The sequence below is a fragment of the Bos taurus genome, chromosome 5 (genome assembly GCF_002263795.3).
Source record: "Bos taurus isolate L1 Dominette 01449 registration number 42190680 breed Hereford chromosome 5, ARS-UCD2.0, whole genome shotgun sequence".
In the NCBI taxonomy this organism is placed as follows: domain Eukaryota; kingdom Metazoa; phylum Chordata; class Mammalia; order Artiodactyla; family Bovidae; genus Bos; species Bos taurus.
The window spans coordinates 69489700-69511490 of NC_037332.1; the positions used below are offsets into that span (position 1 = coordinate 69489700).

The 21791-nt window shown below is 45.7% G+C and overlaps 1 protein-coding gene across 1 annotated transcript in view; it reads right to left on the reverse strand.

Moving 5' to 3' along the window:
• Positions 1–21791, reverse strand: part of NUAK1 (NUAK family kinase 1) — a 75935-nt gene that overhangs the window by 13497 nt on the left and 40647 nt on the right. Inside the window, exons 3-4 of the mRNA NM_001205496.1 lie at positions 7880–8031; positions 4702–4767 (exon numbers count right to left, since the gene is read on the reverse strand). Coding sequence (NP_001192425.1) covers positions 4702–4767; positions 7880–8031 — 218 coding nt within the window. The remainder of the gene's footprint in view (positions 1–4701; positions 4768–7879; positions 8032–21791) is intronic.

A 21791-nucleotide genomic window follows, 5' to 3' on the forward strand; every position in this document is an offset into this window, starting at 1 on the left:
TCACCACAACCTCAGCAATGACTTTCTGATCCTCCCATAGTTCAGACCCACTGCTTCCTTTTAACAGGAAGGTTACAATGGGGCTATAATGCACACAGCAGAGCATCTGGGCCTGCTAAGAGATAAGGACCAAAGAAAGCTTTCTGGAAGAAGAGGACTTGAAGGTGAGACTCTAAGGATGGGTAGGTAAAGATCAATAGGAAGAGCATTCCAGGTGGAGGGAATTGTGTGTACAAAGGCCAAAAAGCCTAGTGAATTTGAGTTGAGTCCTATGCAAGGGGCCATCTCTGACTGCCCCCACCCCCACTGGCCCCTGGCCAAAATAACACCCCCATCCTCCAGCCTCACCCTGCATGGATTTTCATCACCACCAGGGAACTACATGATGTATTTATTGTTTGTGACCCCAAATGGAATTCTAAATCCATTAGGGCAGGTACCTTACCTTCCTCATTCACCTCCGTAACCTTCTCAGGCCTCATTATTACTACAGCTAGTTTAACAACTGCTAGAGCCTGAGCTCCGAGAAGAGAAGAACCTGGACATCTGGTTCACTATTAAATGCCCAGCATCATCTAGCACCACATCAGGTACACGGTAGCAACTTAGTAAATACTTGTGGTCGAATAAGTAGTGCTTATGGGAGATGTTCACTCTGCTGAACGGATAAGTGCAAGGATGGAGGAGTGAATACAGGCATTCATGGATATATATGTACCCACACACACACATAAGTGGACAAATTAACAAGCAAATGAATGGATGTGTGAATGCATGAACGCAGCATCCTCACATTCACATAATCAAAGCCCAGAGGTCCGTACCCTGAGCTGCCTATCCTGGTCTTGTTAAGCCTCGGGCCTTCCATTTCAACTCAGCCCTGGCCATTCAGAGCCGCTCTTATCTGCAGCAGTGGGTGTTTCCATTGTCATCAGGGGCAACGGGCCATTTCCCCTGCGTCCTTCTACTCTGAGCCCTGGGAGCTCACCAAATTCCCAGCCCTCTTTTCTTGGGGTCGGTTGACCCTGGTGCCGGGCCCTCTTCTCATTGTCAGGCACTTTAACAGGAGCCATCTATGGGAATTGTCAGCATTCCATTCTCCCAGAGAGTGGGATGTGAATCTGGCCCGTTTTTATTAATTGCAAATTAATGCTATGCTGGGTGTCTATTTTGGTGGACATGCTTCTCCACAGAGGACGGAATGCAACCCAGAGAAGCACATTGCTCTCATTCTTTCTGCCGACTGACTGTGTGAATATTTTTAGAAGCCGCACCCTTGCGCAGTGGCCAGATAAATAATTCCCAACGCCAGATGTGCTCTTTGCAAGTCAACATCAGGAAGGGAAGGGAAGAGGAACGAAACAAGAGCCATGGCTCACACCAAAATTGCAAGGACATGTGACAAGTTTCCACCAGTAACATCTTTATAGGCTTCCTGGGCAAAGGCCCTTTACCCTTGAAACACAGAAGATGGACCCACCTTTTGAGAGGCACCTGCTGCTCATACTCTGCTGGTTGGTAACAGACCTTCAAGGTCAATGCCCACCTCCACCCCTTTCACCCCCTGCCCCCTACCCCGTCCAGACACTGATGACATGGGATCTCTTGAACTCGGAGGCCAGCTTGCAGCCATGTGTCTGTCTGTCTTTGCTACAAGTGCCCTTTCTAAATATATTTCCAGCAAAATGCTGAGTCAGGAAGAGCTGAGCACATGCAGCCAGAAGAGAGATCAACAGCAGCTGAAACACATTTTCAAAAACCTTGGAAGTGGGTGTGAGATGATGAAAAGAGAATCTTCCTGGAAGTCAAACATGCGAATTCTAATCCTGGCTGTCATCCCTTCGCTGCAAAATCCAACAGTTCAGAGTACCTACTGTGTGACAAGCTCTGTGCCACTTTCCAGGGAAACAAAGACACAGTGATGTACTGAGGCAGTCAGACTTTGTAGGCCATAAGGGTTAAAACAGCAGTCAGAAAATGACCTAAAGACTCCTTCAAGCTCTAGGTTTCTCAGATCCTTTTAGGAGTCCTTGAACAAGCAGAAGGAAGGGATAGCATCAGAGAAAGGGAAGGTTATAGCTTCCCAGGTGATGCACTGGTAAAGAATCTGCCTGCCAATGCAGGAGGCTCAAGAGAAGTGGGTTCAATCCCTGAATCAGGAACATCCCCTAGAGGAGGAAATGGCAATCCACTCCAGTATTCTTGCCTGGGAAATTCTATGGACAGAGGAGCTTGGTGGGCTACAGTCCATGGGGTCGCAAAGAATTGGACACAGAGCACACACACACTCTTCTCACTCTCAATTAGGCATTTTAGGTTGGTAAATGCCAGGAGTAGAAATTCTTAAAGACTCCTAAGGCAAAAGGATCAAAACCTCAATTTTCATAATATTTAATGTATCTGCTTTTTCCCTACATAATGGTCAGGGACCCTGGAAGGAAGACTTGGTCCTGGGAGCTGAGAGGCCCTATATCACTGCCCTTTTGCTTTATGTAAATGAGCCATTCTCTCAGGCCTCCTGCCCATTGTTCCCAGCACAATTGCTTTCTGAATGCTAACCATTCTTCTCCTCCATTGGGGAATTCTATGACTCCATAGGAAGCTATGTGCCTTATCACTTCTGCTACTACATCGTGGGACCAGGAGGTCAAGCTGTACCACAGAACCCAATCCCTGAATGACAGGCTTGCATTCCAGGCCTTGTAAAGACTACGTCTTGTTTTGAGAGCTCTGGGAGCAGGTGGCAGGAAGAACCTGCAGAGAAAGTTGCCAGGGTGGAAGACACAAGCCCTTAGAATGTGTCCCTTGGAGCAGAACCCAGTTCTCTCGCTGTGGTCTGACCACCAAGCCCCAGGCACCTTCAGTGCAGCTGACTTCCTGTTCAACTTCCTCCTGGACGGCCAGCCTTATCAGCAGGTATCTTGGATATGAACAGTCAAGTGCTAAGAGCTTTGACTGTCTAAATTCCTCACATTTGTCGTGGATTATCCAGGACTAGGCACAGGGCCTGACACATGGTAATGAACAGATAACCAACAATCCCCAAAGAAATGGGCTGGCATCTCTACTGGACAGATGAGGAAACTGAGGTTTAGATAAGTGAATAATTCCTCTAAACACTGCCGTCAGTAAGGGGCAAGGCTGCATTACCAAACCAGGCCCTCCAACCCCAAAGTCACTGCTTTTCTTAACTGTGACTCACTGAACAGTGCTCAGATAAAGCTAAACAGAGTATCTTGTTCAGTCCTCAAGACAAGCCTGTGGGCATTACCACCTCCCTGTTTTATGGCTGAGGAAACAGGGTTAAGTGGCTCCCCCAAGGTCAAGCAGCTAGTAAACCACACAAGATGGAACTCTTTTTAACCCTGCAGCCACTGCTCCTTCGAGAATCATCCAACCACTTTGCCAGAAATGGAGAAACCCTGAGATTTCACTTCCTGTTCCTAGAAAGACTAATTTGACCAACTGTTTCCTTCTTACACGATGGACTACAGAGAAATACGTGATCACCGCCAACCACTCACAAAAAAAAAAAAAAAAAAAAGAGATCACCCTGACGTGTCTTCCAGGGGCCTCTCATAGGACGATGGTGACTAATGGTTGCCACCATGATCCACGAACAGAATCCAAACAGCAAGGCAACTCCACTCTCCCTGGCAAGGAAATAGTCTCCCTGTGACGCACTCCCCCAACTGAGAGCAACAACCAAAGGAGGGGATGATGCAAGGTCATTCCCATGCCTGGTTTGGGGACCAGGGCTGAGACACTAACGTCACCAGCAGCCAATGGGAGGGACCCCTGGTGCCGGGAGTACCAAGGCCATTTCATAATGAAACCCATGCGGTGAGCTCCCGTTTATTTTGAAACTGCATTTGCTTATTTTGTAGCCATGATCAAAAGGCCATTTGGAGTGCTCTGCGGGAGGCACTGGAACCCTGTTGGCCAGGAGAGCTTTCTCCAGCTCCGGCAGCAGCCAGCAATAATATTCCCCATAAAAGTCAACCCCATCACTTTGCTGGTATGTTCTTTTCCCAACAGCATTTCAGTTTCCCGGTTCCACAGCTGGGGTGGGGGTGCGGATGAAGGAGAAGTAGGAGACAGGGGATGGGAGTGACAGAGGAGTGACCAGGATAGATAATAAAATTGGGGGCCTGCGGGCAAACCCAGCACAATGGTTCAAACTTGGGCTCAGTGGATCAGAGAGACGTGGGTTCAAACCCCCAGCTCCGCTGCTTACCACTGTGTCATTTCAGGACAGTTATTTAACATCTCTGTGCCTGAGTTTCCCTATCTGTTAAATGATATAAATAACAGTCTCTATCTCACACGGCTGTTGTGAAGATTCTATTTAAGTGATATCGGGCAAATATGATGTGACGTACAAATGCACTGGGCTACTCTAAGTATTTTGATGGTGATCATTACAGACTATGAGTTTCCCAAGGGCAGGGACAGTATTTTAAGTCAGTTCTTAGGACAATGTCTGGCATGGAGTTGGAGATCGATAAAAGCTCATTGCATGAATTCAACCGAACTGAGGGCTCAAGCCTCGTGATGCTCCCCACCCGGCCAGCCAGGGAAGGAAGTGGCTGTCTTATTCGTAGGCTGCAGCTTGAAGCAGCATTTAACCACCATCTCCCCGCCCCCCACCAGCTACAATCCCCAGGTCTGGCACATCCATCAGCGTGGCAAGAGCTTTACCTTAATATTACAGTTGTCATCGAGCAGTATATTTTCCAGCTTCAAGTCCCGGTGGACCACACCATTCTGAAATGAGAAGACATGCAGGGAATTGAATGGGAGTAGTTGGGATGAAGGAGAAATGTGGGGAGGGGGAGGAAGGGGAAGGAGGGTGAGCAAAGGGAAAAATCTTTGACAGATTAAAGTGCACCAGTGCCGGTGGTCTTCGCCCCCATCCTTCGGGGGCCTCTCTCACTGTCATGAAGCGTCCCGCCAGCAACCAGCACCAGCGACAGGAGAGCATTAGTCACTTGCTGCGTGGTTAAGGGAAAAATGACTGGAATCCATTCTCCCCCAGAGCCTGTAAAACAGCGGGGGGATTCTCTGTGGGAATGTCATTCCACCGTGTGAAAGCAGTATCGTCCCAGGCAGGGGCAGACATCGTCTGTCTGTGATGGCGATTCCCAGGGAAGAGGCAGATCTCCCTGCTGGCGGCTCAGAATGCAGGGCTCACAGACCCGGCTTGTCTCTCTGGTCTACCTGTCTCCCCAACACTGGGTTCAACCTTTTTAGACCCAGAAAACCATGCACAACTGTCCTGAGGATAACAGACGCCCTTTCAAGGGTTATTTCCTAAGCAGCTGGGAGGGAAGGTTCTAGAAATCCCTCTCTTCTGGGCAGAACTCAATGTGGGGTGAAGGGTGAAAGGCGGAGAGGCCAAGGAGACCAAAGCAGACCACTGCCATACTGCAGGACCTTTCCGTTCAAGCAAACACTGGCAAGGCTGGCTGCTGAGCCCAGTGACAAGCACACAGCCAGTTGAACAGTGAAAAGAAATCCTTAACCAATAGGCCGCTGGTCTATACAGCAGTTACAACTGTCCAGTTTAATTCTTTTTAAAACCCAATGATCTTTTAAGGGGGTGGGTGGGCAGGGAAAGAGAAGAGGAACTGAAAGAACCAGCTACTCAGACCGGGAGATGTTTTTAACATCATTCAGCATAAAAGACCTTTGCAATTGAAGCTGCCCTTTTAAGCAAACCAACTGGCTAGGAATTCTCTTTCATTCAGGATTTCTTTAGTTCAGAATCTGCATGTTCACAGCTGGTACTTTATTGCTTAGTTTCCTTTCCATTTGACAATTCTTAATTTCTCCAAAAACACTGACCGAAGAGGTTGAAAACATGTATTTCTACCACTCTTTGTAATTCAAACCTTCAGGGATGTGTTCTGAAATCAGAAATGCACAAAGCAGGGCTCCTGAACAAAAGATACAGATCACAAGGTGGCTGATTTTGTTTAAGCATTGGAAGTAGTTTGGTTTACACGGCTGCATTCCTAGTTTTCATAAGATGGAAACCCCATTCATACACAATCCAAGTTTCACACTCTTAAATAATGAAAATAGGATCTATGATGCTTTATGATAATGCATGATGATAAGATACAAAACACTGTACAATCTGAATCATAAGTGCCTTTTGAGTCAGCTAAGAAGTCAAATAATGTTCATGGGTTAAGGATTTTAAATTGTAAATAATTAGAAGATGGTCATCCCAGAGTGACTCTCAATTAACCGGAATATTGAACAAACCAGAAGGCCCTGTGTTGCAATCACTTCAATGAAGAAAATGACTCTAGTTTGGAGGCTATGCTGGATTCAAGTCACTACAGTCCTCAAAGTGAGGGACTGTTCCAGGTGTGACAGTTCTGTGGAAAAGTATGAATGGGATGAAAATCAGGACTAAAGTGATAAATAATAATTGGGTGAAGTATGGCTTGGAGTTATCTGTGTACTTCACTCCCTTCTGCAGAGGCCAAGGGTAGCTAAACTAGGGGTATTAAGAGTACATCCCATTAGTTGTGTGGCAATAAACTGTACATGTGTGTACAAAACCTGGCTTCCCAGGTGGCGCTAGTGGTAAAGAACCCACCTGCCAGTGCAGGAGACTTAAGGGACTCGGGTTCAATCCCTGGGTCAGGAAGATCCCCTGGAGGAGGGAATGGCAACCCACTCCAGTATTCTTGCCTGGAGAATCCCATGGACAGAGGAGGCTGGCGGTCCATAGGGTCCATAGGGTCACAAAGGATCAGACACAACTGAAGTTACTTCCTACACTCGCACACTCGTACATAACCTATGTGGATGTAACCTATGCAAGGAAAAGAAACCAGGGCATAGAAAGGTTCAGAACCTATGGTCTACTAATTCCAGTTCTGGAATTTCTCTTAAGTCAATTATTCAAATGATAGAAAAAAGGTTACTGTAGAAAGATGTCAGTCATTATTTATAATAGCCAGGACGGCGGAGCCTGGTGGGCTGCCGTCTATGGGGTCGCACAGAGTCGGACACGACTGAAGCGACTTAGCAGCAGCAGCAGCAGAACGTCTAAACATCCAACAATCACAATAATGATAGAGAATTTTTAGTAACATAGAAAACTGTTTAAAACCCTAAGTGAAAAAAGTAGCAAGACAGAAATATAAAAATGCTTACAAAGTGGTGTCTGGATTGGATCCTGGAATGGAAAAAGGTCACTGGTAGGAAAACTGGTGAAACCCAAGTTGGAAAACTGGTGAAGCCCAAGGAAAACTGGTGAAGCCCAAGGAAAACTGGTGAAACCCAAGTAGGGAAACTGGTGAAACCCAAGTAAAACAAAACTGTGAGTTTTGTTAATCACAGTATACAAATGTGGGTGTCTCCGTTTTAATGAGTGTACAACAATCTTGTAAGATGTCAGCATCACGGTAAACTGAGTGTGGTGCATGGGGACTCTGTACTATCATGGAAACTCCTATAAACCTAAAATTATTAAATAAGCTTTTAATAAATGTGAGGAGTAGAGGGAAGAAGATTGGAAAGAAACAAACAAGAATGTCGATAGTGGGTGATTCCTGGATTCTGAGATTCAAGGTCATGGTGATTTTCTTCTTTCTAGTTTATAAATTCTATGTATATACTACAATGACTACAATGGCATCACCGACTAGAGGGACACGAGTTTGAGCAAACTCCAGGAGTTGGTCATGGATAGGGAAGCCTGGCGTGCTGCAGTCCATGGGGTTGCAGAGTTGGACACGACTGAGCAACTGAACTGAACTGATACTACAAAGAACAGATGTCACCTTCATAACATGAACAGAATCGCGTGGTCCCATGGAAACCACCTGCGGCGGAAGCACTGGTGGGCGGGCCGTACCTTGTGACAATAGTGCACGGCGGAGACGATCTGCCGGAAGAAGTGTCTGGTCTCCCGCTCGCTGAGGCGCCGCCGCTCGCTGATGTAGTCGTACAGCTCCCCTTTACTGGCGTACTCCATGATGATCACAATCTTATCTTTGTTCTCAAACACTGCGGGGGGAACAGCGACACACAAACAGCCAGTTTAACAGACAAGCTCACTTAGGACTACAGACAGCACAGTAGAGAGAGGCGATGGTGGAGATGTCGCTGCACAGGGAGCAGACCAGTCAGGCCATCAGCGTGACGAGGAGAGGGGCAAGTTGCCCAGCCAGGTGGACAATGACATCATCGCTGCTCTTACTGGACTCGCCTTGCTAACGCTGCAGGGTAAGTGCCTCTCTTCTGAGGACCCCACCCACTTCACCAGGTTCATTTCTCACAAGCCCCTCCCACTTCTACATCTCCCTTCTTGATGGGATGATGGGGAATAACAAACACGACGACCATTTATTAATCACTGGATATGTACCAGCTACCTGGATCCCCAAATGGGTGGCTGAACTTGTCACCTCTTTACTCAAAACCTTCCAGATTCTCATCTTACTCAAAACAAAACCCAAACTTCCAAATGTGGCCCCCAGGTCCTACAAGTCCTATGGGCCCTTCTTATCCCTGTTACACATCTGTACATTTATTCTCTCTGTCCCATTAGAATGTAAAGTAGGCGGGTCTGTTTTATTCACTGAGGTATCCCAAGCATTCACGGCCTTTTGGCAAAGGGGTTCAATCAATATTTATTAAATGAGGGGTACTCAAAACTTCATAAATGCATTCTAGACTGTTACAGTAAACCACTGCATGGCACTAAATGCTTCTTTCTGCTCAACCCTGATATTCTCTAGCAATGACACTCAAACTCTGTTAGACTGACCTAGGAGTTCTAGGCAGTCAGATGCCCATGGGGCCAGGTCAGAGGAGGACATGAAAGACGGGCTCCAGGTCCTCAGCTCCACCTCAGCCAAAGCTATTCCACTGCTGTTTTATGAGCAGAAAGCTTGGGGCTTTCACATATGATGTCTTTTGAGCAAGGACAAAATAATCATTGTGTTGAAATCCATCAGTCCCAAAGGATATAATATAAAAATGTTTGTAGGATACCCAAGGCCCTCCTTCCCAGGTAGACACCTGCCTACCTCTCTCCATCTCATCAGCTTCTGCCACTCCCTGTCAGGCCCCCTATGCCCACTGATGCCAGACTGTTCACTGTTTCTCACTATCACACACACACACACACACACACACACACTGCTGTCTCCCACCTCCATGCTCTTCCCTCTTTTTTTACTCCCACCTGTCTGACCTACCAGGGCCCCTCCAACTCATCAGGCAACAATAAACTCAAATATGGCATCCATGTTGCCTCCTTTCTACCTCTTACCATACTTTCAAACTGTGTGGATATATTTGCTGACTTACATATTTATTTCCTCTGTCTGGACTGTGAGCCTAGACTTAGAGAGGTAATAACTAGTTTTGGAACCAGACACTCCTAAGTAGATTTCTGGATCTGCTTCTTACTTGCTGTCTGACTCTGGGAGAGTTGCTTGCCCTCTCTGTGCCTCACTTGAACGGTAAAATGTAAATATATCAGTACGTACTTCTAGAATTTTGGGGAGGATTTATTGATATCCGCTATTTTAAATGCTTATAACAAAGCCTGCCTTTTCACTCAATAATGTTAGTTATTCTTGTTGGTATCAATACTATTGGAGCCCAGGACCTAGCACTGAGCCAGACACACAGACACACTCAGTGAACCGGAACGTGCCCGGGCCTGGGTCCCCTGTCCTCCCACATCTTGTCACTGGCTGCTAGAAGCTCAGGCCCCTCCAGTTCCTTTTTGGCTCCTTCAAGTCCAGCCAAACCTCTCTGATAAAAAAGAAGGGAGAAGCAGGAGGGCAGGGAGGAGGAGGAGAGAGAACAGCCAGATAAAACTGGCTGCTCCCAAGTCTCCTGGCCTCGCTGCACCCTGCAGTCTTGGCTCCTGCTGGGGATTTCAGCCTGTTGTGCACTTTTCATTGACAATAAACTCTGGAAACTGGAAAACCTGCCTCAAGATGCATGGCTCAGCCTCAAAAAATGACAGAGTAACAGGCCCTGGAGAGGGCAGCAGGTTTTCTAATTTTAAAAGTTGGGGTGGCAGAGCGGGTTTGGGGGGAGGTAATTGAGGGGGAGAGAGGGAAAGTACTTTGATAGGGAAATAAACACGGAGCCTCACACTTCCAACAAGCCTGATACGTGCTTAAAGAAGGCCAAAGCCACTGGTCCCTTCAGTGACCAGCAGAAGGTGTGGTCACTGGCTGCCTGCATACAAGAGGCCTGTGACAGTGACCAGACGTGTCCCTTTCCAACTGGCTAACTTGGTATCAAGGAGGTATAAACACAATTCTGTTTGACATAGTTCAATGTGCCAAACATTTTACTACACAGCTTCCAACAGTCAGTCCTGCTGCTCCTACCTTTAAAATAGACCCTGGTTCTGTCCACCTGTCTCACGTTCCTAGGCATGCCTTTCCTAATAATCTCCCCCAATCCTTTCACTCTTGTTCCTTTGCTGACTGTGTTTGGAGGGGCTGGGGAACAGCCAAATACATGTTTCATGGAGCACTAGTCCCGCAAGACATCCAGAGGAATAAAGGGTTCCACGGTCAAACATCGGTAAAATACTTGGAAAATGCTGATACTTGATCACCCCTGGAGAACCTGGCTTCTTTAACCCTGAGTTTTGCAGGGTGATTTGGCCATTTCAATATTCTTACTGAACTAACTAGGAGCCAGTTTGGGAAATGCTGGATGAATGAGGCAAGAGCCCCACTGTTGCCGGCAAGGCTGGTGGGCAGCTGGGTTAAGAGAACTGTCCACGTGACCAGGCCTGGCTCTGGAACCCCACTCTTAAGTCCTCCAGTAGGAAGCAGCTGGAGTCTCGGGGTCAATGCCATAACTGCAACCCTGTATAAGGTAACTGCAAACATTTCTAGACTTGGAGCATCAGTGATTCATCAAGGAGGCCATGAAGTGTTATATATGAAGCTTTCTGAGCCCTTCCTAATAATAGCAGCATTTTTGGAAGGCCTACTATGTGCAGGCACTGTGCCGATATTGCATGAATTATATCACATGGCTTTGGTCCTATGACTATCCCTGTTCTACAGATGAGAAAGCCCAGGTACAGTGAGGTTAGTGACTGCCATGGCCACAAAGCAAATACAAGGCCTGAGCCCTCGAATGACTGCACACTCCACGCTCTTAGCCCCTATCCTACTATCCACATACATCAACCTCTCTGAATCTCAGTCTCTTCATCAGTAAATAAGGCCAGGAACCTCCTCACGCAGTAAGGGGAGATTCAGTGAGCTCACGGGCCCTAGCCCCCTAAGCACGGTGCCCAAGCCACTGCTCAGTCACCGTGAGCTATTCTTGTAATTACTCTGTCTGCTTCTTAGGCAGCTCTGGCAAAACAAAACCCTAAGACTTTCCTCTCCCCACTGGCATCACTCTTTAAAACATGTGGTGGCTGCTCCAGAATCACAGGATTTTTGAGCAGGAAGAACCTTAGAGATCAGCTATTATTTTTCCAGAGTAGCCCAAGATTTATCACATATAAGAGCAAGGCCTTGGGAATTCGTCCTGAAGAATGACCGGTTTCCGCACCCCCAGCTCACGGCTCGGGCTTGCCTACTGTAAGGTCTCTATCAGCCAGGTGATAGGAACATTCTCAGCCATTCTTTGGGCAAAAAAGGGCCGCTTCCCTTGGGCACTTTTACAACTGGTTATTTATAAGCCCAGAAATCTCGTCTGTGTTTATGTTATTAGTCACTAAGCAAAAGCTTATTTTCCACCAGTTGGGAAGGGTTTCCTTTCTGAAAAATGAAAGCCTGTGTCTCTTGGCCAGACAGTTTTACCCAGAAGCCTGGTGGCTCCAGAATGGTAAGGAAAACTATGGCCCTTGACAAGCCAGGCCTACCAGGAAAATTAAACCCCTGAATAGAAACTGAGCTCAGCTTGAGTCAGCCTACAGTGTGGGGCCCGAGTCCATGTGGTGCAGACCCAGGTTTTTAACAGAGCAACAGAGCTTTACAGAGCACCCACGGGGGTCAGTGGAAGAAATCTCTACCAGGGTAAGAAGGGGAGGAGACACCAGCCGTCAGAAAGAGCAGCATGAGCGTGGGGGAACCAGGAGCGTGTTAAGCAGGCTCACCAGAGTGGACAGTGCTGGGGACTAAGATGAGAGAAAGAAGGAACAGACTATGAATAGAACACAGAGTCCTTGAATGCCCACAAGGAGCTCAGCAGACATGTGACCAAGAAAACCTGTGACCAAGAGCCCATAAGGAGCTCAGCAGACATGAGACCAAGACATTGCCAAGAAAAATAAACAGATGGAACAAGGGACAGGGTAGCATCTAGGATCCTGGACCCATGAAACAGTGCAGGATTTCATCACATCACCCCGAGAACTTCTCCAGACAGTGATCCCTCCAAGAAGGCTGATCCATAATCACTGTGCATTGTTAGTTGCTCAGTCATGTCTGACTCTTTGCAACCCCATGGATGGCAGCCCACCAGGCTCCTCTGTCCATGAAATTCTCCAGGCAAGAATACTGGAGTGGGTTGCCATTCCCTTCTCCAGGGCATCTTCCAGACCCAGGAATTGAACTCGGGTCTCCAGTATCACAAGCGGACTCTTTATGGTCTGAGCCACCAGGGAAGTTCATCATAATCACTGTAGTGAACATTTATTGAGCAATTACTACACACCATGGATTGTCACATCCAACCCTAACAATCCTATGAGATTAACATTACCCCTACTTCATAAATAGGGGACCAGCACTCAGATCATGAAACAATGTGGCCAGCACCCTGCAAGTACCCACCATGTCTTCTTCAGTCACTAACCATCTCCCCAGGGGTATGTATATAGGCCACTATCACAGATTAGTTTTGGATTTTGAGTTTTCTAAAAGTGGAATCGCATCATGTAGTATATTCTTTTGTGTATGGCTTCATTCGTTCAACATTATATTTGTAAGATTAATCCATGCTGTTCTATGGAGTCAAAGACTATCCATCTTCACTGCGGTAGAGTACTCCAATTTGTGAATGCATCCATTCTGCTGGTGAGAGACATTTGGGTTGTTTCCAGGTGAGGGTCACTACGAACCAAGTCGCTATGAACATTCTTGTGTATGTCTTTTGACACTGCTCCGTATGCATTTCTGTCAGGAAGATAACCAGTTAGGATTTGATCCCAAATGTGTGTGACTCAAAAGCGTGTGTTCTCGTCATGACTCCGCACCACCTTCCTGCATCATAGGTTTACCCTTCTTGCCTAATACTCAATAAAGACTCTCTTTCATTAACCAACATCACTCCCTTTTCTGAAAATGCTTGTTTATCAGCCTATCTGAAGCATTTATCTGAGCATCTCGCTACATGATAAAGGGAATACAAACATAGCATAAGACACTGTTTTATGGAGGAGTTGCTATCTAGTTGAATAAAACTGCATGCATGCATGCATGCATGCTAAGTTGCTTCAGTCATGTCCGACTCTTTGCAACCCTATGGACTGTAGCCCAACAAGCTCCTCCATCCATAGGACTCTCCAGGCAAGAATATTGGAGTGGATTGCCTTTCCCTTCCAGCACTTACAAGTCAAGGGCTAACCTGTGAGATACAGACTTTAAGTACCTGGATGATCAGAGAGGAAGATGGGAAAGGCAGTCTGAAAGGGGGTGCAGAGATTTCTTAGAGAAAACAAGGGTGGAACTGAACCATCAAAAACGCCTTGCATTCTGTTTGCACGAACTGGTTTTACCATTGTCTCAGCAAATCCTAAAATATCCAGACTCTCTCCTTTTTCTCCTACTGTTCCACAGAAGGGCCTTCTTTCCAGACACTCACTTGAAGTATTTGTCCTGTTTTCTGTTTATTTTCCATTTTAAGGGAGAGTGGGAATTGGTTACTATGGTAACAGCTACTTCTCCCAATTAATTCTGAATTTCATCAGATGTTGAGTTTGACAGTCCAGTTCTGCCTTCTGATTGCCTGGCTTTCACAATCTCCCTAATTACCCGACTCCTAACCATTCCCTCCTGCTGCCCTCAGGGTTAATAACACAACTTGTAGATCTTGAGAAAATGCATATGATAAAAACAATGCCCTGGCCTGGGAGAAATGCTGATGAGTGAGGAGATCGTGGGATTTCAACCATCCACTGGCTGCTTTAGAGCCAAAAAGAGGCCATTTAGGAAGAAAATGGGCTTGGGAAGGGAGAGGGTGGGAATCATTTAATGTTCCAAGAGAAGCAGGTTATAAAAATTGGAAGCTATCATTCTGCTTTACATGTAACCTCAAGAGAGGCAGGCAGGATTTCCATGGTGGTCCAGTGGTTAAAAATCTGCCTTGCAATGCAGGGGATGTGTGTTCAATTCCTGGTCAGGGAACTAAGATCCCACCTGCCTCAGGGCATAAGCCCTCATGCCACAACTAAGACTCAATGCAGCCAAATAAATTAAAAAAAAAAAAAAAAAAGAGGAAGGCTCATTTGTTAGTTTTAAGCAAAAAGCCAAGGGCCTAAAATGGATCAGTCAGAATTCTTTTCACGCCTTTGCGTTCCATTAGCTCCATTTTCTAAATCAGTTCCAGGATGCTGCCCTTCCCTCCGTGGTGGGGCCTCCTCACATTGCCAGCATTTTTATTACTTTCCTAAAACCTCAGACCATTCCACTCCTCAGGGATGCTCTTTTATTAAAGTTCAGAAGGACCCTCGCAGAAAGCCTCTTTCTTTTTCATTTCAGAAATAGAGTGATCTTTCCTTTGCAAGAATTGTCTGCAGCCTAATTAGGTCATTTAGTCAATACAAGATTCATTCTTCAAGAGTTCCCTCCCCAGAACTAAATTTCAAACACCTCATGGGTTCACGGCTTCATAAAACGGTCCTCTAAACCCTTACATCAGAAAGCCTAGGGCAGTGAGAGTGAGAAAAATAACCTAAACTGGCAGCTCTCCCATTGTCCATGAGTTGGTCAGTGTTGACTCAATGTGTTTCCTGGTGTGGACAATGAAAGATTCTTTAATTCACTCATTGTCTTTTCTTAAACCAAAACTCTGGATGTTGGTTGGCATGCCCAAGGAGAACCAGAGCCAATCAGGCCACCCACAGCCAGCAGTGGACTCCACAGAAGGCAGACGAAATGAAAGAAAGTATATAAACTACCTAAGGAAGAGTGGATGCAAAAGCCTGGCCAAGAACTATTCATCAGTGTAATCTGAAGGGACCAACGGCAAATACCGAGATGGCAGGAAAATAGCCAGCAGAGGGGTTGTATGGGAGAAAGATGCCAATCAGGGAGCCATGTTGGACCAACTATTGGACTCCACCCTCCTCCAATGAACTTCTAGGAAAAAGCATGCTTCTTCAGTTTGGGCAGTGAAGGGGTAGAAATCCCATCCTCTGTGAAAACAACCTTCATCTCCCTCCCCTGAAAATCACTGTAGGGGATTTCTCTATATGGTTTCATTCCACCTTTTTTTTTTTTTACTTTCTATTTTGTATTGGATTCCTTCAGGATCTAACTTGCAGAGTCTGAGATTTCTTTGATTTTGGAATATGTGTTCTGTCCCTTCCTGTAATTCCTGATGGTGGGTTCATCTGGTATGTGCAGCTCCGAGATTGCTTTGGAACTCCACTGGAAACTGAAGAATGGATTCCAGTTAAGACAACCAGTCAATCCTAGAGGAAATCAACCCTGAATATTCATTGTCAGGACTGATGCTGAAGCTGAAGCTTCAATACTTTGACCACCTGATGCGAAGAGCCAACTCACTGGAAAAGATGCTGGGAAAGATAGAAGGCAGGAGGAGAAGGGGACGACAGAGGATAAGATGGTTGGATGGCATCACCAACTCAATGGACATGAGTTTGAGCAAGCTCCGGGAGATGGTGAAGGACAGGGAAGCCTGGCATGCTGCAGTCCATGGGGCCGCAAAGAGTTGGACACGACTGAGTGACTAACAACAATTTTGTATTGGAGTATAGCCCTTGGACTGCAAGGGAGATCCAACCAGTCCATCCTAAAGGAAACCAGTCCCAAATATTCATTGGAAGGACTGATGTTGAAGCTAAAATTCCAATACTTTGGCCACCTGATTTGAAGAACTGACTCATTTGAAAAGACCCTGATGCTCGGAAAGATTGAGGGCAGGAGGAGAAGGGGACGACAGAGGATGGGATGGTTAGATGGCATCACCAACTCAATGGACATGAGTTTGAGTAAACTCCAGGAGTTGGTGATGGACAGGGAGGCCTGGCATGCTGCAGTCATGGGGTCACAAAGAGTTGGACATGACTGAGCAACTGAACTGAACTGACAGCCAATTAACAGTGTTGTGATAGTTTTCAGGTTCATCCCCCCTTATCACTTAGGGTGGATAAGTCAGATTTGCGGTTATCACACTTTTGGTTCTGGTCACTGCTTGACCCTCCAGGAGTGGCTCATGACTTTCTTTTCAACCCTAAATCCTAGTCTGCTTCATTAGACAATAGAGTGCAGAGTTTAAGAGCTTGACTCCCAGTTCAAATCCAGGTCTGCCATTTACCCAGCTGAGTGACCTTGGCAAGTTACTTAACCTTTCTGTTCCCTCAGTTTCTTCATCTGTTAAATGGAAGCTTCTAACCTCATCGTAAGGATTACCCCAGCACATAACAGTAAGCAGACACATAAGTATCAGCTGTTATTATTAGGCAGCGGGTTTTAGTTTAACAATGAAGAACAAATGAAGACATGCCTGGATCAAATCCAGGATTATTATGAATCTGTGTTGGCAGAATCCACTCCTGAGATTGTATTTGTGCCCTTGGACGAGAGGGGTTCGAGAATAGAGGAGATCGTGAACTAACACTCAAAGGCATCAAAGGACTCAGCAAGCCTGGCTCTCTTAACTAGGGTCCATTCTTCAGTTCCCAGTGGAGTCCCAAAGCACCGATGTCGATCTTGGATTCACACCTACCAGATGAACCCACTCTACAGAATTGCTAGAGCAGGCAGAGCACAAATTCCCAAATCAAAGAATCTTGGACTCTGAAAGTTATAAGTTACAGTTCATTAAGTCCAGTCCCCCTTTCATGATCCAAATGCCCCTGGAGGGTATGGTCATTGTAAAGACAAGTCCATGAGCCTTTCTAATAGTTGCAGCCTTGGCAAATTTACAGAGATATCCCAGTTCATTTCAAAAGACCCTATGTTACATGGCAATACAGTTCATTTTTTTTTCTTTAAAAATTAGCTTCAAGTACAAGTGGTATTATTTGAGGCACTAGAAAATATTGAATTCCAGGAAACCCAAGAGGGCGAGGCTGGACAGCCAGGGAGTAGCATTCGCGTTTGGTTGTTTTATGTCTAATCTCCTGCCTCTAGAAAAATGACTTGGGTGTAATCAAATGAAAACAATGAAAATAATACACTTGAAGGTCAAATAGCTAACTTCATAGGAAACTCATTAAAAACGTGACTGGACAGATTCATAGCCCAAGAGCTTGTTCATCTGATTCTAAGTGAAGAAAACTCTCTGAGGGCTGTGCAATTGATCGGGGGTGGGTCCTCCATTTGGATCCAGTCTGATGAGAGAGACTTCATGTGGAACTTGTGAATCTGGCAGCAGAGGGAGTGTGTTAAACTACTCAGCAATTCGCCATGGGTTCAGAAGAGTAAACACAAGCATAACACACCACTTTGCCAAGTTCAACAAACTGTTTCATGGGGCTCTGAGTCCCTGATGAGGGCAGCAACCAAATGGCTGAGGAAGGAAACCCAGGCCCAGAGGTATCGCCCACGGCTCATTGGTGACGACTGCCAGATGCATGTTCTGCTCTGGAATCCACTGATGACAAATGATCGGACCAAGACAACCGTTTCCTCCTAGTTGGAGGATCAACCCAATCTTTCTCAGCCTGGCCAGTTAAACTGAAATCTCTAGGGGTGGCATCAGCATTCCTTCTTACAAACACCCCATGAGATTCTAATGTGCATCCAGAGCTCAGAATCACTGACTGGGGCAATCTCGCCTCAACCCCGCCACCACCCAACAGAAGTTTCTACTCCAGCCAGCAATGACCTCTCAGATCTCTAACATCACATCAAGAACAACTAATATGACTTTATTGAGCATAGAGCTTGGACCATGCTTAGCAATTTTATTCATTATCTTTTTTTAAGATGTTTTTTAATGTGGACCATTTTAAAAATCTTTATTGAATTTTTTTATCTTACTGCTTCTGTTTTTTTTTTTTTATGTTTTGATTTTTTGGTCATAAGGTATGTGAGATCTTAGTACCCCGAGCAGGGACTGAAGCTGCATTCCCTGCATTGGAAGGTGAGGTCTTACCAAGACTGCCAGGGAAGTCCCTACTCATTAGCTTAATCCTCACAGTCTTATAAAGTAGCTAGCTATTGACCTCATTTTATAGCTAAGAAACCAAGCCTCAGAGGGCTTAAGTCACTACCCCAAAATCACACAGTAGTAATTGCAAAGCAATTGATTCATTCAAATCTAAGCCCATTTGGACAAGAAATACATATTCACCCTACTAGACCTATTAGACCAGTACCTGGAACATAGGTGCTTAATACATTTTTGTAAAATGAATGAATGAATGACCACAGAAATGAAGAAGAACATGGGGTACTATTAGTGACCAACAGATCTTGTTAGATCAATTCAGCTGTCCCCTGCCTTCAAAAGGGCCAAAGTCCAGATCTGCTTCAGTTCAGTTCACTTCAGTCGCTCAGTCGTGTCTGACTCTTTGCGACCCCATGAATCACAGCACGCCAGGCCTCCCTGTCCATCACCAACTCCCAGAGTTCACTCAAACTCATGTCCATCGAGTCAGTGATGCCATCCAGCCATCTCATCCTCTGTCGTCCCCTTCTCCTCCTGCCCCCAATCCCTCCCAGCATCAGAGTCTTTTCCAATGAGTCAACTCTTCGCATGAGGTGGCCAAAGTACTGGACTTTAGCATCATTTGCTTTAGCATCATTCCCTCCAAAGAAATCCCAGGGCTGATCTCCTTCAGAATGGACTGGTTGGAACTTCTTGCAGTCCAAGGGACTCTCAAGAGTCTTCTCCAATACCACAGTTGAAAAGCATCAATTCTTCGGTGCTCAGCTTTCTTCACAGTCCAACTCTCACATCCATACATGATCACAGGAAAAACCATAGCCTTGACTAGACAGACCTTTGTTGGCAAAGTAATGTCTCTGCTTTTGAATATGCTATCTAGGTTGGTCATAACTTTCCTTCCAAGGAGGAAGCGTCTTTTAATTTCATGGCTGCAGTCACCATCTGCAGTGATTTTGGAGCCCAAAAAAATAAAGTCTGACACTGTTTCCACTGTTTCCCCACCTATTTCCGATGAAGTGATGGGACCGGATGCCATGGTCTTCGTTTTCTGAATGTTGAGCTTTAAGCCAACTTTTTCACTCTCTTCTTTCACTTTCATCAAAAGGCTATTTTTAGTTCCTCTTCACTTTCTGCCATAAGGGTGGTATCATCTGCATATCTAAGGTTATTGATATTTCTCCCAGCAAGCTTGATTCCAGCTTGTGTTTCTTCCAGCCCAGCGTTTCTCATGATGTACTCTGCATATAAGTTAACTAAGCAGGATGACAATATACAGCCTTGACATACTCCTTTTCCTATTTGGAACCAGTCTGTTGTTCCATGTCCAGTTCTAACTGTTGCTTCCTGACCTGCATACAGATTTCTCAAGAGGCAGGTCAGGTGGTCTGGGATTCCCATCTCTTTCAGAATTTTCCACAGTTTATTGTGATCCACACAGTCAAAGGCTTTGGCATAGTCAATAAAGCAGAAATAGATGTTTTTCTGGAACTCTCTTGCTTTTTCCATGATCCAGCAGATGTTGGCAATTTGATCTCTGGTTCCTCTGCCTTTTCTAAAACCAGCTTGAACATCAGGAAGTTCACGGTTCACATATTGCTGAAGCCGGGCTTGGAGAATCTTGAGCATTACTTTACTAGCATGTGAGATGAGCGCAATTGTGCGGTAGTTTGAGCATTCTTTGGCATTGCCTTTCTTTGGGATTGGAATGAAAACTGACCTTTTCCAGTCCTGTGGCCACTGCTGAGTTTTCCAAATTTGCTGGCATATTGAGTGCAGCACTTTCACAGCATCATCTTTCAGGATTTTAAATAGCTCCACTGGAATTCCATCACCTCCACTAGCTTTGTTCATAGTGATGCTTTCCAAGGCCCACTTGACTTCACATTCCAGGATGTCTGGCTCTAGGTCAGTGATCACACCATCGTGATTATCTGGGTCATGAAGATCTTTTTTGTACAGTTCTTCTGTGTATTCTTGCCACCTCTTCTTAATATCTTCTGCTTCTGTTAGGTCTATACCATTTCTGTCCTGTATCGAGCCCATCTTTGCATGAAATGTTCCCTTGGTATCTCTAATTTAGTTGAAGAGATCCCTAGTCTTTCCCATTCTGTTGTTTTCCTCTTTCTTTGCATTGATCACTGAGGAAGGCTTTCTTACCTCTCCTCGCTATTCTTTGGAACTCTGCATTCAGATGCTTATATCTTTCCTTTTCTCCTTTGCTTTTCACTTCTCTTCTTTTCACAGCTATTTGTAAGGCCTCCCAGACAGCCATTTTGCTTTTTTGCATTTCTTTTCCAGGGGGATGGTCTTGATCCCTGTCTCCTGTACAATGTCACAAACCCCATTCCATAGTTCATCGGGCATTCTATCTATCAGATCTAGGCCCTTAAATCTATTTCTCACTTCCACTGTATAATCATAAGGGATTTGATTTAGGTCATACCTGAAGGGTCTAGTGGTTTTCCCTAGTTTCTTCAATTTCAGTCTGAATTTGGCAATAAGGAGTTCATGGTCTGAGCCACAGTCAGCTCCTAGTCTTGTTTTTGCTGACTGTATAGAGCTTCTCCATCTTTGGCTGCAAAGAATATAATCAATCTGATTTCGGTGTTGACCATCTGGTGATGTCCATGTGTAGAGTCATCTCTTGTGTTGTTGAAAGAGGGTGTTTGCTATGACCAGTGCATTTTCTTGACAAAACTCTGTTAGTCTTTGCCCTGCTTCATTCCATATTCCCAGGTCAAATCTGCCTGTTACTCCAGGTGTTTCTTGACTTCCTACTTTTGCATTCCAGTCCCCTATAATGAAAAGGACATCTTTTTTGGGTGTTAGTTCTATAAGGTCTTGTAGGTCTTCATAGAGCCGTTCAACTTCAGCTTCTTCAGTGTTACTGGTTGGGGCATAGACTTGGATTACTGCCTAAAAACCCTGCTGCTGCTGCTAAGTCGCTTCAGTCGTGTCCAACTCTGTGTGACCCCATAGACAGCAGTCCACCAAGGCTCCCCTGTCCCTGGGATTCTCCAGTCAAGAACACTGGAGTGGGTTGCCATTTCCTTCTCCAATGCATTAAAGTGAAAAGTGAAAGTGAAGTTGCTCAGTCGTGTCTGACTCTAAGCGACCCCACAGACTGCAGCCCACCAGGCTCCTCCATCCTTGGGATTTTCCAGGCAAGAGTACTAGAGTGGGGTGCCATTGCCTTCTCCGCCTGAAAATCCTAGATTAAGGTTTCTTCCGCCAGAGGAGAAAAGTGTTAATTGCTCTACTACAGGTGTTTCCAAACCACTGATGCTCACAGAGCAGCCCTGCTTTGGTTTCTAATCTAACCTACTGAGTAATGGTTATTCTATGATGCTTCTCAAACTTGAGAGTGCATTAGAGTCACCTAGAAAGGGAAAGGGAAGTCGCTCAGTCGTGTCCGACTCTTTGCAACCCCATGTACTGCAGCCTACCAGGCTCCTCCGTCCATG